The 16771-nt window shown below is 45.5% G+C and overlaps 1 protein-coding gene across 1 annotated transcript in view; it reads right to left on the reverse strand.

Moving 5' to 3' along the window:
- The window catches only part of Nceh1 (neutral cholesterol ester hydrolase 1), a 64599-nt gene extending 49602 nt beyond the window's left edge, over window positions 1–14997 (reverse strand). The window contains exon 1 of the mRNA XM_027392086.2: window positions 14668–14997. Coding sequence (XP_027247887.1) covers window positions 14668–14805 — 138 coding nt within the window. The 5' untranslated portion in view covers window positions 14806–14997. The remainder of the gene's footprint in view (window positions 1–14667) is intronic.
- Between the last annotated feature and the right edge of the window lie 1774 nt (window positions 14998–16771).

Raw genomic sequence — 16771 nt, forward strand, 5'->3', positions numbered from 1 at the left:
CAACTAACCTCTAGCCAAGAACTTTCCACTGACTCACCCTGTAATACAGAGAGAGCCCTTGCAGCTGCATAGTCCTCCCTCTTGGTATCCTTCTGAGTTGTTAATTCATAACTGCCCTGCACCTCCTTCCATTTTTACTTCCTTTGATGGTCCTTAGTTTTTGTTAAGTCACACCCTGCAATCTTGCTTTTAATTTTGATACCTCTTTGGCTTAACAATAAAAAGATGTATGGTCTTTAATCAACTGTCTTCAAAATAATCTCTTGTTGTGCAGGGAGAATCGATCTTCTCGTTCATATGGTTTCATTTGTCGCTTCCCTAATTGCAGAAGCATCTCATTTGCTTGTAACCCCAAGAGCAGCTTGGCATTAGAAGTGTACTTGATCCCACATGAGCAGGCTGTTCTACATGAATATAACCGCGTATTTTTGTGAATGGGAGTTGGCTTGTCAAATGCATCTTACAGGAAAATGGTGGAAAAATCATTTTCTTTTCCTTCTCTTCCCCCCCCCCCTTCCCCGACAGTGTTTGTCTGTGTGGCCCTGGCTATCTTGAAACTTGAAACTTGAACTAACAGAGATACGCCTGACTCTGCCTCCTTAGTTCTTGGATTAAAGGTGGGTGCCACCACCATCACCTAGCTGGATTAATCTCAGTAATTAGTAATATCACGGGTTACTTTGTGAACATCCTGATGTTCAGGGTCTTTTTCTAAAACAAGTCTTTATTAAACAAGGAAGGAACATAGAGGAATACTCCCTGAGCCAAGACACACGGGGGTGGGCCTAGGCCCTATCCCAAAGGATACGATAGACTCTGTTGACACCCTATGGAAGGCCTCACCATGCAGGGGGACCAGAAAGGATATGTGATAAGGAGGGTTTGGGTGGGGGGTGGTAGGGGAGAATGGGAGGGACAAGGGAACTGGGATTGTCATGTAAAAAAGTCTTGTTTCTAATTCAAATAAAAAAATTTAACAACAACAAAAAAAAAAACAGGAAGAAAAAAAAAAAACAAAACAAACTTCATACCTCTGGATGACCTGAAACTGGCTATGTAGCCCAGGCTATCCATGAATCTTCCTGCCACAGCCTCCAGAGCAGTGGGATGTCAGATGCAAGCCCCACACCAGACTGGAATTTGTGGAGCTCTGAATCTCTGCTGATTCTGTCCTGCCTGACCCTCCAGCTGCTCTTTACTCAAACTGTTCAATTTATTTTTGTTTCAAGTTTCTGTTTTAACAATATTAATGTTCTCCAAGACAAAATGTAACCATTAAGGTATTTAAAACTTTTCTGAAATGGTTTCATATAGCCCAGGCTGGCCTCCAGCTCATTACATAGTGAGACTTGTCTCAAACTTCTGATCCTAACCGATCTATACCTCTCTAGTGCTAGGATTAGAGGTATGCTTTACAGCATCAGGCTTAAAAGCTACAATATGCTCATTCATGGGTAATGCATTCACAAGGTATGAAAGAGTTTAGAGTTGGGGTGGTAGAAGAAGTAGGGGCAGGGTTGAAAAACCTGGACTAGAGGCTTCTGAATACAAGTGGAAGGACTATGGAAGCCAGCAGACACTGCTCACTTCTAGCAGTCACATGCCTGTAGACAAGTTTGTGAACTTTGCACACACACAGTACAGGGCCAGGTATTAAACCCTGACCCCATACAAGCCAAGCAAGTGTCTGCCACTGTGTCCCACCCCTCTTCCCTCTCTTGTAGAATGAGGGCATTATTACTTTTAAAAGTGGTTATATTTATAATTTACTGCATAGATCTGTTATTATGCAGACAAATGCCACACCCTAAAAACAGTACACATATAAGAAGTAGCAAAACAGACTTTAAACATTAAAAAGGGTCAGCAAGATGGCTTAGCAGGTAAAGGCACCACTGTTAATCCTGACACCTGTGTTCCATCTCTGAGGTTGATGCAGAAGTTGGGAACTGACTCCCAAAAGCTGACCTTTAACCTCCATATGTGTGCTCTAACAGACCTGTGCCCACATGCTCAGACACTGGAAATAAACAAAAAGAAAAGAAAATTTAGCTGGATGGTGATGGTGCACTCGGGAGGCAGAGGAAGGCAGATCTCTGTGGGTTCAAGACCAGCCTGGTCTACAAGGGCTAGTTCCAAGACAGCCTCCAAAGCTACAGAGAAACCCTTTCTCGAAAAAACAAAAAACAAAAGAAATTTTCTTTTTAAATATAAGCATTCAAAGAAAAAAAAGTCAAACAGCCTGTGGTGGCGCCAGTGAGAAGCTGAGGCAGAGGAGGTCAAGTTCAGGACCATTTGGGGATATATAGTGAGACCCTGTCTCCTTACACAGGAAAGGAAGGAGAGGGAGAAACTCAGGGTATCAACCCAGAGGGTGGTCACTAGCTACCACTGGAGAAAGAAGGCCGAGACACTTCCACGTAAAGATGGAAGCCTGCCAGCCATCTTTGAAGAAGACAACCTAGAATTGCAGCTTGTTATTTAGTCCAAAACCTGTAGCTGATTTAGTCCAAAGTCAAAAAAAAAAGCATAAACCTTTAACAATATTATGAAGAAGTTGGAAACCCAGAAAACAGCAAAGTTTGCAAACGAGGGGTGGGGGGTGCAAAGAAGACAAAAGTCCACTTTTAACCAAGTTCAGAGTCAGAAGCTCGTGAACACTAGGCCAGGGCTACAGACTGAAGGGAACCAGAACCTTCAACTCTCTAAGTTTCTGTGTCATAAATGACTGTCAACACCCAAAACAGTCAGAGGGGAAGTATGTCTGGTAGATGAGAATGCTGGGGAACTGGTTTAGATGACTTTAAACTGATCTAGAAAGACATGGGGCTATTGAACAAAGCAAGAGGGTAGGAGGACAGAGGCATGGGGCAAGGGAAAAGGTATCAGGCACACACATGTACAACACAGTTCACAGCGAGGCTCTAACAAAAGGGACGGGAAGCTGAGGGTAGGGGACTGGTGACTGGAGGTTAAGACTGAGCATAAGGGACATTTACAGCTGGGCCAAATGTCTAGAAGTCAAATAAATGTAATGCAAACATCTATCTAGGTTCCTCTAGGAATGATTCTGTGTAAAATGTTGTCCTTGGGTTCAACAAGAGGGCTCAGTTGGTAAAGATGATTACGAAGCCTGACAACCTGGGCCCGATCCCTGGGACCTACATGATGCAAGGGGAGAACCAATTCCCACAGTTCTCCCCCTCACCCCATAAACTCAGTGGCATACACACAAAATAATAAATGGTACTCTCTCTCTCTCTCTCTCTCTCTCTCTCTCTCTCTCTCTCTCTCTCTCTCTCTCTCTCTCTCTCTCTCTGTGTGTGTGTGTGTGTGTGTGTGTGTGTGTGTGTGTGTGTTTGTGTATGTGTTTTAACTTGTGCCCTGAGATATGGAGAGGGAACTCATTGGTGGCTTGTCTAGCATGCAAGAAGTACCAGGTTCAACACCCATCACTGCCAAAAGCCAGGATGATGATGATGCTTGCAATCCTAGCATGGCTGGAGGGAGTAGGAGGAGCAGGAGTTTAAAGTCAAGGCCATCCTTAGCTAGTTGGCCAGTTCTTGGCATCCTCAGATAATTCAAAAGGGTTGGGGGAAGGAAGATGCAGAGACTGCCATAGCAGTGAAGTATACACAGCACCCCAGCAGGGAGCCAGTCAGGAGCCAGGACCCCCTCACTGCAGCTCACCAGGTGAGCCACCCGTTCTCAGCTGACCAAAGAAATAACAATGCCAACCAGTTAGCAGTTTTGTTTTGATCTACTAAATGAGACAGTAAGTGAAATCTTGCACAAATCTGAGTGCTATACAAAGTGTATAAAAGTCATGTTTGTTTGCCTGGTTGGCTGTTTCTGATTTTCTGAGACAAGGTCTCTGGACATAGCCCAGGATAGCCTCAGACTATGTAGCACAGACTGGCTCCAGCTCTCAATCCTCCTGCCTAGGCTTCATGAGTGTTAGGATGATAGGCGTGGGCCACAAGCACAGTGGAAGTCGTAGGCCTGTGTATGTATTCCAGGAATTCCCTGGACAAGATTCCCCAGTTTCACTCCAATCCATACACAACCACCCATCTGCAGTGACCCTGAAATCCACACACGCAGTCAGGCCACCTTCCAGCATACTCAGCTATGTACTAATAGCTATCTGGACTAACCCCAGCAATGCTCCCCAAGGTCCCAAGCCCTACCTTCACCTGCTAGCAGATGCTGAAAGTCAGTCACTGCCACCACCTGTGCAGCCATTAGAGGCTGTCCCAGGGCTCACCATAACTCCTTTTTCTCATCCACAGTGGTGGCCCTGGTCAGTTGCCCTCAAACCATCCCTAACCCATTTCTTCATGCATTCTGCTGGATAACACCCCTTACCTTGGATTCTGCTTGAAATTTCAGTTTCTACACTACCAATGGGGATACTCTTCTAGGACTTAGGGGCATAGCTCAGTTATGCAGTCCTTACCTAGTACGTATGAGAAACCCTGAAAACCAGGGAACCAGGAAACAAACACATTTCTGAGCGCTGGAGGTATACCTTACTTGGGAAAGTGCTTGCCTAGCATGGTGGAGCCCTGGGTGCCATCAACAGGACAGGCTGGTGCAAGCATGTACTCTCAGCTTTTGGGGGAGAAGCAGGAGGATCAGAAGTTCAGGGTCATCAGTCGCTACATGGAGTTCTTGGACAGCCTGGGCTATGAGAGTCTTAAAAAAATGCTGAGGATTAAACAGTCTAAAACATAGACTTGACCATGTGACTTGCTGTCTTCTTTCTTGACCGCAGACAAAAAGCCACTCCCTGCCCAGCTCACACTTCCCTCTGACCCCATTCTTGCCTTAAAACTTTGAAGGCTCTTGCTGGCCTAAGCCGACTCTATCACCATCTCCCCTAGGGCCCCTCATTCATTCACCGTTGCTCTGGCTAAAATGCCCTTTCACCCCTTTCTTGTAAGTGCCCAACTTCCCCTTTCTCAGCTGATCCCTGTGCAAAGTCAGTTCTCATGATGGTTAAACTCCTGCACAAGGAGCAAGGCAGCCCCACCTCGTCATCTGTCATCCTGAGCACATTACTTGTCTTTGTTTTGGTGTGTTACTAGAGTAACCCAATGAATCCCATGCAAAGCACAGAGCATAGAATCTGAGAGAATAGGTGCTTCTTTGTCTACAGATGGTAAGTGTACTGTCAATACTCAGCTTTGCTAACAGATTAGATGCCAAAGGAAAGGGAACAAGCCAAGTACCCAGGGCTACTTTCTGTTGTTTGATCTCGTATAGCCTTGACCCTGGTCCTCCTGCCTCCACCTCTCCAGTGCTAGGATTACAGGTGTATACTACCCTGCTCTGACTGCAGGTCTATGTCTGATGTCCTTTTCAAGGACATTGCAGGAGCCAATAAAAGCCCTATCTATAACTTACGTTCTATCACTGAGTCCTGTGATAGTCCCTGTCACTGTCAGATAATCTATTACATCTTATTCCAGTTGCAATTCATTTGTTGTGTAGCTATATCATATTAATTTAAAACAGGAAGGAAGCTTCTAAGAACCCTGAAGTAAAGAAAATTCATAGGGCCCAGGAAGCTCATGAATGTTACAAAATTCACACACTCTCACCCCCAAGGGAATGCAAGTAAACAATTGCTGGGGACAGGTGACTTTCTCTGGTGGAGCTACAGGGCAACATCATCCATACAAGGGTGGGTTTTTCCATGATACAGTGGCCTTTGAATTATCCACGCTCCTGTAACATACTCATATACCCATTGGTTCACAGCAAGCTTGGGTGGAATGCTTTCTGTCGATTGTCATTGATGCCTGTCTTAGGGTTTTATTGCTGTGAAGAGACACCATGGCCATGGCAACTCTTTGTTTTTTTGTTTTGTTTTGTTTTCCGAGACAGGGTTTCTCTGTGGCTTTGGAGGCTGTCCTGGAACTAGCTCTTATAGACCAGGCTGGCCTCAAACTCACAGATATCTGCCTGCCTCTGCCTTCCGAGTGCTGGGACTAAAGGCATACGCCGCCGCCGCCACCACCACCAGGCCATGGCAACTCTTATAAAGGAAAACATTTAATGGGAACTGGCTTATAGTTTCAGAGGTTTAGTCTATTATTGTTATGGCGGGAAGCAAGGCAGCACACAGCCAGACATGGTGCTGGAGAGGAGCTGAGAGTTCTACATCTGAATCAGCAGGTAGCAGGAAGGAAGAGAGACATAGGTCTGGCTTGGGCTTCTGAAACCCCAAAGCCCACTCCCAGTTAGTATTTATTAAGAGTTGGGGAGGATGGTTCAGTGGTTTAATTCTGTGCAAGTAAGAGGACCCGAGTCTAGATTCCCAGAACTCAGGTAAATGTCAAGGGAGCATGGTGGCTCGCCAGTGGTTCCAGTCTTGGGAGGCAGGGGCAGGGAAACCTGGGAGAATCCCTGGAAGAAGCTGGCTAGAGTGAGCAGCCTTAGCAGAGCTCTGGGTTTGATCTAGAGACCCAGCCTCAAAGAATAAGGTAGAAGGTTTGATTGCAGAATATTCTGGGCTCAGGGACAGTGAGACAGCCAGTGAATTAAGACATCTGCTGTCAAGCCTGATGACTGGAATTCGACCCCCAGATACCACACAGTGGATGGAGAGAACTGAGTCCTGAAAGTTGTCCTGTGACCTCCACATGTGTGCCATGGCACGTTCATGCCTACACACATCACATATACATACATGCAGACTACAAGATAAAATTACTTTTTAAAATCCCTAACATCAACCTCTAGCCTCTTCAAGTAGGCACACACCTGCACATGTGTGCCCAAACACATGTGAATACATATACACTCATGTACTCACCTCAGACATACACTGAAAAGAAAGAGCATTTCTTTATTGAATAGGCCTAGGAGACTGTGGCTCAATGATGGAAGACACATTTAGCATGCATGAGGTTCTGGGTTCAGTCCCTAGCACTCACATGTACATGTGCACACACACACCCTATTTATACACATTATATATAAGATATATATAAGAGATGATGCAGTCCAGATGACAGGATTTTAACTTTATTCTAGAAACACTAAAAAATATATTACTACCATTTCATAATATGACATACCTTAGATTGTCCTGGGAGTGCTGCCAGGATTGTCACTTGGCAACCCAATGACCCATTCTTTTCCTTTTTTTGATGCTGGAGAACGGACCAAGAACCTCATGCACTGTAGACAAGTACTCTGCCACTGAACTACATTCCCAGGCCCCTTGTCTTCCTTCTTGCCCTCTGTTTGCTTTTGAGACAGGGTCTTACTATGTAGCCCAGGCTGACCCTGGAACTCTTAACCCTCTTGCCTCAGATTCCCAAGGTTGGGCATACAGATATGTGCCACCCTACACCAGGTCTTTTCTTCTTTATTTACAAGCATAAAAATGGAGGAATGAATAAGCAAATATTTCAACATAGTCTCATTGGAGGTGAAACACATTCCAGTTACTCATTTATTTATTATTGTGAAGTGTGCTTGAACCCAAGGCCTTGTGTTTGTTAGGTATACATTCAAGTACACCACAATACCCAGCTAACCCCCCCTCTCTCTGTCTGTCTGTCTCTGTCCCCCCTCCCTCCCCTTCTCTCCCTCCCTCCCTTGCTCCCTCTTTTCCTTCCTTCCCCTCCCTCTCTCTTCATCTCTGGTATGAGAAGAATAAAATTCAATCTTAGAGGAAAGCACTCTACTGTTCAGCTACATCCAGCCTCATGCTCCCTATTTTGAGAGGAAATGCATTAAAAGAACATTTCAGAATGAATAATTAAACCACACTTCCATACTTTTCAGAAATGTAGATCAAGTTCGGGCTGCCTGGAAAAAACAGGATGGGCTGTCTCACAAAAGATCACGTGAGAATGACAACTTTTCTCTGCTCAGGGCTGGATTTGCAGAAGTGATAAAAAAAAAAATTAAGATGAGTCTATTAATTAGCCATTGCCTTACACATCTGGTAACTGAATCGATTTGACCTTCATATTTCCTAAGTGCTGTCTGCAGATCACAACTCTGCCTGCTCACCTGTCAGAACTAGTCCCTGAAGTCCTTCTCCAGCTCTGTGTTTGTAGGAAATCCAACTGAATCAGCCACACATCACTATGGTTACTGAACCCTCCACTTCTGTGTAGTGGTATTCTTCATCACAAGTCAGAAGGTGGCGTACAAAACTTGTTTGCTACCAAACATGGCGGCCTGCATGTATAGTCCCAGTGCTCCAGAGGCTGGCAGGCAGTTATCATTAGTGCAAAACCAGCCTACACCAAGGACATGGTAAGTTTCAGGCCAGCTGAGGCCACAGTGTGAGACAATGTTTCAAAAAGGGAAATCATTAAAATTAATTTACTAATATTTTAAAGTTAAGTTAAAACAACAGTGTCCATCTCTTTTTCCAGACTACACATGCAATATGAGTTCTACCTCGGGGTCCCATCCCAGACTACAGATGCAATGTGAGCAGCTACCTTGGGCTCCCAACCTTCCCTGCCCCATCGACTGTGCCCCCTGAAACTACAAGTCAAAATAAACATTTCCTATAACTTAGTTAAAATTTACCTGAGATCAGTATAATTTCCAGTTCAAAACTTATGACAAAGGTCGTTACCCTGGAGCTCTGCAGTTTCCAGCTAGGCTGCAATTTCAGCCCCACCCACACAACATGGGAGCATAGCGTGGCTTGTAGAGAGCTCAGGTGAGGTCATATTACAGCTCTAAACATGAGCAGACATCTAACAGCTTTGCTCAACTAGTCCAAAAGCTTGATCATCCATACAAAAAAGGAAGATACTGCCTGGTGGTGTGGTGCCATGCTCAAAAATAGAAGGAAATCAGCAGAAACACCATTTTAGTGACCTTTCTTTTACATTTTATCATAAGATTCATAACTAACACACTATGGGTCTCTGTCACTGAACCTGGAACTCACAGACTCAGCTAGAGTGGATGGCCAGAAAGTCTCAGGGATCCTCCTGTCTGCCTGTACAGTTCTAGGAATACAGGCATGTGATGATGGGAATACAAGCATATGGTGATGGGAATACAGGTATGTGATGGGAATCTGGGTACATGTACTATGTACAGGTTTTACTTGCATACTGAGGATTTGAACTCAGGTCCTCATATATACACATTGAGCATTTTGATCTGTTGACTGAGTCATCTCCCCAGCACCCACTAAACATTATTTTACAATATAAACATTCTAGCTGCATAGTACTCAGAAGTAGGAGTAGACTGCAATTCCATGTCTCCTTGTTAGGGATCGGACTCCAGGTCTCACAAATGCTAGGCAAGCAGTCAACCACTGAACTACACCCCTTGCCCCTCTTTCGCTGTTCCTGAATTTTCATTCATTTAAATGACTGCAGGGTGTTGGGACCAAACTCAAAGACTAGTGCATGCAAGATAAGCATTCTACCGCTGCGCTCTACCTCCAACCCTTGCCTTTGACACAAAATGCTTCCTGCCTCCCTCCCTCCCTTCCATTCTTTCATTTATTTATTTATTTTGGTTTTTTTTTTTTTGAGACAGGGTTTCTCTGAGTAGCCTTAATTATCCTGGAACTCACTCTGTAGACCAGGCTGGCCTCGAACTCAGAAATCAGCCTTCCTCTGCCTCCTGAATGCTGGAATTAAGGGCATGCAATACCACTGTCTTTCTTAACAAACAATCGTGTATTTGGACTAGCAGAAGGTTTTTAATCCTGTAAAATATCTGCATCTCTAGTTACAGTGTTGCCTCTATCCATCATGGCAAAACAAATGCAACCCAAAGGGACTGGTGGCCAAGAATAAACATGTGCCAAAGGTTTCTGCTGGACACTGTCAGAGGAAGTGGTCTTGTGTGTTCTCCTCAGCAGAGCTCACCTCTGAAAGTCCAACACACCACCCATCTTTTCACCCATCCCACTCACATGCATAACATTTGAAAGAGGCTCTTACACACGACTCCTTCCTGTCCTCTGGCCTCCAGCTGCACCTTCTTCATCTGTTGCTTCTCAACCTTCCCAATTCTGCAGCCCTTTAATACAGTTTCTCATGTTGTGCTGACCCTAACCATAAAATTATTTCATTGCTACTTCATACCTGTAACCTTGCTACTGTTATGAATCATAATGTAAATATCTGATAAGCAGGGTTTCTGATACGTGATCCCTGTGAGGGTCACAACCCATAGCTTTAGACTCTTGAAGATGACCCAACTAATGTGATAACGTAATCATACATGCTGGATTTCCTGGATAGGTTAAACAAAATATATATCATCTATAATATATCCAAATAATATCCAAAATAAATATTATCCATAACAGCATTGCATCTTATTTATATAATAGTACAATTTGAGGCGATTTCTTTCTTTCCTTTTCTTTCTTTCTTCCTTTCTTTCTCTCTTTCTTTGGCTTTTTTTGAGACAGGGTTTCTCTGTCACTTTGGAGTCTGTCCTGGAATTCGCTCTGTAGACTAGGCTGGCCTCGAACTCACAGAGATCCATCTGCCTCTGCCTCCTGAGTCCTGGGATTAAAGGCATGTGCCAGCACTACCCAACTTTTTCTTCTATCTTGTGCCCTGTGTCCGATAATTGTGATTGTATTTATTGACCTTTCCTTCCTTGGCGTCCTGGAAGCTGCTCAGATCTCTCCCTTTCTTTTGCTTTTTGTTGTTTGTGCTTCTTGTAGCAATGGATAGCCTCGAACCCTTTATTTTCCCGTCTCCAGCTCCCCAGTGCTAGGACTGCCTAAACACTCCTGCTGCCTAGGTCATCCCCTGTACCACATTTACTCAGAATTCTGGGTGTTCTCGGTGATTTTTAGAAGTTATTTTCTTTGGGGTTGTAGAAACCAGGGTTTCAGCCCTACCAGGCAGGCACTGTGTGAGAGTTTGAGGCCAGCCTGGTCTACAGAGCAAGTTCCAGGACAGGCTCAAAGGCTACAGAGAAACCCTGTTTTGAAAAAAAAAAAAAAGAAAATTAGAAGAAAAAGTGAGGGAAATGGTTCAGGCCAATGACAACAGAACAAGGAAGCACTTATGACAATTGTTTCTTCACAGGCTCTCACTATGTAGCACTGGCTAGCCTGAAGCTCTCTATGTAAACCAGGCTGGCCTTAAACTCCCCGGAACCCAACTACCTCTGCCTCCAGAGTGTTGGAGATGATAAGGCATGGGCACCACCACACCCCTGCTGTGCTCAAACTTCTTGGTGTTAGAAAGTACGCCCAGCTTAATCCCCTAAATAACTTCATTTTTTTTTTAATTGAGCCAGCCCATCATCTCAACCAAAATTATTTGGCAAACAAGGTTGTGCCAACTTCATGGCAGCTCTGGGGTTTTTGTTTTGTTGGTTGTTAGGTTGCTCAAAACAGGGTTTCTCTGTGTAGCCTGACTATCCTGGAACTCACTCTGTAGACCAGACTCACTGAGTGAGTCCTCAAACTCACAGAGACACACCTCCCAAGTGCTGGGACTGAAGGCATGCACTGCAGCCACTGCTACCACACAGCGGCGATAAATCAGTTTATCTTGTTTGAACAAAAAGGACAATCCTACAGATTTCCCCCACAATCTAAGTGGAACTCTGCGCACCACAGAAGCCCAGCATAGCCTTGCCCTGGTGGTTTGGAAGGCATGCTGGGAAGAAAAGCTTCCTTCCACCACAGAGGCCTCAGGCCTTTAATCAAATTCCTGGGACACTCAGGAGGCAATACATGATGATCGTGAGCTGAAGGCCGGCTTGAACTACACAACAAGGTTGAGGCCAGCCTGTGACAGGTAGCAAGATCTGGATGCAAAAAAAAAAACCAAAAAACCCAAAAATAAGAAATTACTAACCTATAATCTGACACTAGAGATGTGAAGACAGAAGGATCAGGAGTTTAAAGCCACCCTTGAGTACATAGCAAGTTAATAGCCAGCCTTAGCTATATGATAGACTGTCTATCATACAACAACAATACACACACATACATTCAGGGCACATAGGCACATAGTGGGGACAGGTCTGCAGTCTCCAAAAGGAGAACTGCCAGTAATTTGAAGCCTGCTTGACCCACATAGTAAATTTCAGGTCAGTCTGTTCTACATAAAGTGAGAGATCCAGTCTCAAAAGGATCAACCAAACAGAAATTATAACAGCAGTTGAGTGGCATGGTGGTGCACACTTTTAATCCCAGCACTCAGGAAACAGAGGCAGGAGGATCTCTGTGAGTTTGAGGCCAGCCTGATCTACATAGTGAGTTCCAAACCATCCAGAGCTACATAGTGAGAGACCTTGTCTCGAGGGAGGGAGGGAGGGAGAGAGAGAGAGAGAGAGAGAGAGAGAGAGAGAGAGAGAGAGAGAGCCACAAATGTAACTGGGCCAGGGTGAGGGTATAGTTCATTCACTTGTCCACTGTTTGCCCAGCAAGTCCAAAACTCTGAGTCTAATCCCTGTTTGTGGGGAAAACTCAGGGAAATTGCTTTCCAGGTAGAATATGCTTTCTTCTGGTCTGAATGGTCTTGCTAGTAATCTCAGTTTAGCAGGAAGGTGACCAGAGTGACTCTCTGAAAACCCACTCCCAGGCCAGCAGTAGATGAGGACACTCATTACCTCCTCAGTTCCTGGGAGTGCCTGGGAGTGCCTGGCATTACACTTGCCCAGTTCCCAGCATGCTGGGGAGCACACCATAGAAGCCCAGCACAGCCTTGCCTTGGTCTGGAAGGCATGCTGGGAAGAAAAGCTTCCCTCCAAACTTGGGCTTTTCCTAAATTAGTATAAGAAAGAATTCTTCAGTGACCTAAAACAAGAAAAGGCAAAGCATCTTCAGGCCAATACAGCGTTCTTCTTTCCTTATTCTGACTTATTAACGATGGCCAATCCAGCCCAGTAAACACTCTTCATTCTCAGGAATCTCTGAGAGGTCTTACTTGTACAAGGCACACTCACTTCATAAGGGCTTCCTAAGAAAGACTGACTTTCTTGGTATGCCTGTGATTGCTCCAATAGGTCAACATTCTTTTAAAGCCAAGACAGTGGGCTGAGTCTGCAATTAGGAGGTAGAGCAGAATCAAGAGTTCAAGACCAGACTGGCCTACACATTGAGTTCCCAGCCAGATGGAACTACATGCTGAGACCTGGTCTACAAAACAAAAACAAAACCCCAAAACCAGCTGGAGCTGGTTAAGAGCTGGTTAAGAGGTTAAGAGCACTGGCCCTGGGCTCATTCCCAGCACCCACCTGAAGGCTCACAACCCTCTGTAACTACAGTCCCAAGTGATCCAACAACCTCTACCGGCTTCCAGGGGCACAGCACACATCTGGTACACAGGCAGACATACATGCCGGCAAAATATCCACATACAAAAAAATAAATAATAAAAAATATGATGCATGTTCACATACCAAAAACCAAAACCAGAGCTGGACAGTGGTGATGCACTCCTTTACAGCAGAGGCAAACAGATCTCTGAGTTCAAGGCCAGCATGGTCTACAGAGTGAGAATCAGGACAGCGAGGATTATACCCAGAAACCCTGTCTCAAAAAACAAACAATAACAACAACAAAAAACACCCCAAAACCCGACCCCCCCCAAAAAAAAAAAACAAAAACCCACCAGTATTAAGGCTCAGTGTTGGGCTGAGGTAGAGGGTGACTTGGTTGTGGAGGAGCATGGGGAACCTTGATAATGTAGACTGCTCAAAAATACTATCCACTCATGGGGTTCAGCCTTGACTGCAGACAGCTTCTGATACTAAAAACAATCCTATCATGCTACCATGGAATAAACCGAACAGTTACACAGTCCTGCCCATGGGGGCAGCAACCTACATGTGCAGGGTACAGTAAAGACAGAAATGCCATCCTATCTGGTTAAAGAAGGCCAGATCGCCCTAGCTCAGGCCAAAGTTATCTCCAGAAACCGAAGGACACAAAACAAACGCCGCCGGGCAAACAGAAAGCACAACCAGCAAACAAGAACCTTTACAACCCTCCAGGCCTCCGGCCTCCTTTTCTTGGGCTGAGCTGAGAGGTGGCAGGGAGCGAAACGAAGGTCAGAGCGGTTCCTCCTGGCCTGCTGTCCCCAGAACAGAGCGCTAATGCCTGGGGACGCTGGGAAGCTACCCGCGCCCGCTTCTGCTCTTCGGGGGAATCACAATCCCTTTTGCTAAAAGCATTTAACTCCTCCTCTGCCTGCGGGTGGAACGACGAAGGTGGGGGTGGGGTGGTTTATAAAATGCTGAAGGCTTTGACTCAAAACACTACGAACCAAGAAAGCAGGGGCGCTATTTAGGACCTAGGGAGGGTTAAACAGCTGTCACGGAGACGCCAGGCGAGAACTTCATCTGTTTCCAGACGCATATCTGCCCGCAGACGTCAAGGATGCAAACAACATCAGGCTAGCCATCTGAGAAGCGCACGTTCGGGAAAGCATGGGTGACACCGGGTGTCTCCATCGCATTGCAAGGCTACAAACATGACACCCTCAGCACCCGGTGGATCAGAAGAAGCGATAGGGAGGGGGATGCGCGTTCACGGGAACATGGGAGACTTGGAGTATCCCTCTTGCAGTGCAAGGATGCAAACATGACACCGCAATGGGCCCATGGGCAACCTGAGCAAGCCATGGGGGTTTCGTTTAGGGGAGCAGGGGCAACACTGGGCATCCCTTTCGCTCTGCTCACCAGTTGCTGCGCGCCGCGGAAAGTGGCGTCCAGCAGCATCAGTTTCCAGGGGTCGGACACCGCGCCGGGCAGTGGGATGTACACGTAGTAAGCGGCCAGCGCCAGCAGCGCGGCCAGTAGGACGCACGACGACCTCATTGTCCCCAGGCCGGGCTGTCCTAAGCTGACCGCCGTACGGTGCGATGCTACCCGGAGACCGCCGGTAAGTTTCTGCCAGTCTCAGCTGCTGCTTCACGTGTTAGTCTTAAGGCTGCGAGCCAATCACAGGCTGCGTCAGGAGGAAGTGGGAGCGCGGATGTGCCCCCTCCGCGTTGTCCTCTCGAAGAGCTGCGGGCTCGCCAGGTTGCAGGAAGCGCAGTGGTGCTGCAGCGCCGGGAGGACGCACAGCAACCCCTGGCGGGCACTGTGAGTATGACCGCTTGCAAAGTCAGGCTGCCTTCTGAAGGTTTGCTAAGGGGTTCCAGGCCAGCCTGAGTTACTTGAAACAATCTCAGAAGAAAAACTAACATTAACAAACAAACAAACAAACAAGTTGGGTTTAGCACATATACCTGTTTTGAAAGGTGGGAGCATGAGGACCAAGGTCAAGATCATTCTGAACTACATGACAAGTTTGAGGCCATGCTGGGCTAGAGGAGAGAGAGACCCTGTCTCAAGAAAAACAAAATATTAAACAAACAAATACAAAACTCAAATAATTGCATTGTGCAACTTCCAGAGCATATAAATCATCTGATCCAAAACAGAAGGAAGAAAGGAAGGAGGGAAGAAGGGAGGGTAGAAGAAAGAAAGAAAAGGAGAGAAAGAAAGAAAAAAGAGAAGAGAGAAAAATCCCAGCCATCCAGCTGCTGAAAGCTGGGATTTAAGCTGACTCCTGGGGCTCATGATGTTTCACTACTCATAGCTACTGCTATGAAATGAGAACACAAGCTGAGGACAAAGCTCTCTTAGTGTAATGCTTGCTCTGCATGCAAAAAAGCCATTTCTTTGCTCCTCATCATTGCAAGTACAGGGTGTGCTGGACATGCTTGTAAGCTCAGCACTCAGCAAGCAGGCAGGTCAGAATTCCAAGGTCATCCTTGGCTGTGGCAGTACCCTGTAAAGAAAGGAGATTGACTCCTGAGTAGGTTATCCAAGTGTGAGCCTGGTCTCCCTAACAAAGGAGCATCCTCTCTTATTTATTGAACAGCACATCAAATATGGCATGGGAATGGACGGAGGAGCTTTGTCTTAATCTATTACAAGAGTTTTGCTTCTTGAAGAAATTGATTTTCAGAACTTCCTGACCCAGAACAGCAAGCAAAACCACAGATATTATCAAACTGAGCCACTTTCAACATTTTCTGTGGGTCATTGCTTTCAAGTCTCTGTTTTCATGGTGGTCTTGGGCCTAGTTGCCGCACTTTACACTCAGTATGTTGCTCTGATTCAGAGGCATGAGGAAGTTATGCAGGAGCAAGAGCCAACAAGGTTTAAGATTAAAGCTACCTGTTGAGCTTGTAGAAGTTGACTGCATGGGGAGTCCCAAGGTATGCTAAGATTGATTACATTGGCTTCTTAAAGGTAAGTTAAATCAAACGAACCAGGCACATAGTCCGTAGTTTGAAAGGATCTCAAAGCATATGGCTACAATATTATTTTCAGTGATCAGGAGGTTTTCTGAGAAAATGCCATTTGGTTCAAATCATATAAACTGAAATTCCAAGGGGAAAAAAAAAACCCAAGTTTTTTTAACATTGATTAAGTCAGTAGAACTTAGTGGCTGTGGGGGACTAGAATGGTGCAGATCAGGAGCCAACTATCTTGGGCTGTCTTTAATTCCCCCTCCCTAAACATAAGTAGAAGCCTCTGTGACACCACTGACATGGGCCACAAGAATTTAGACACCACAACTGTTCTCAAAGGCCGCTTTCTCATCAAGAAGTCTTCTGTGTTCATTAACAACCATTCAGTCACTTGTGAGATTTAAACTCTGTATCTTTAATATGTATCCTCCTCATGATTAGGAATGATTTCATAATAACACACTCCTGCATATTCTGTATCTTATTTTCAGAAATGCCTCTTCATATCCTTAGCCCTTTTTCATCAGGTTGGTTGTCCT

The sequence above is a fragment of the Cricetulus griseus genome (assembly GCF_003668045.3).
Source record: "Cricetulus griseus strain 17A/GY chromosome 1 unlocalized genomic scaffold, alternate assembly CriGri-PICRH-1.0 chr1_0, whole genome shotgun sequence".
Taxonomy (NCBI): Eukaryota; Metazoa; Chordata; class Mammalia; order Rodentia; family Cricetidae; genus Cricetulus; species Cricetulus griseus.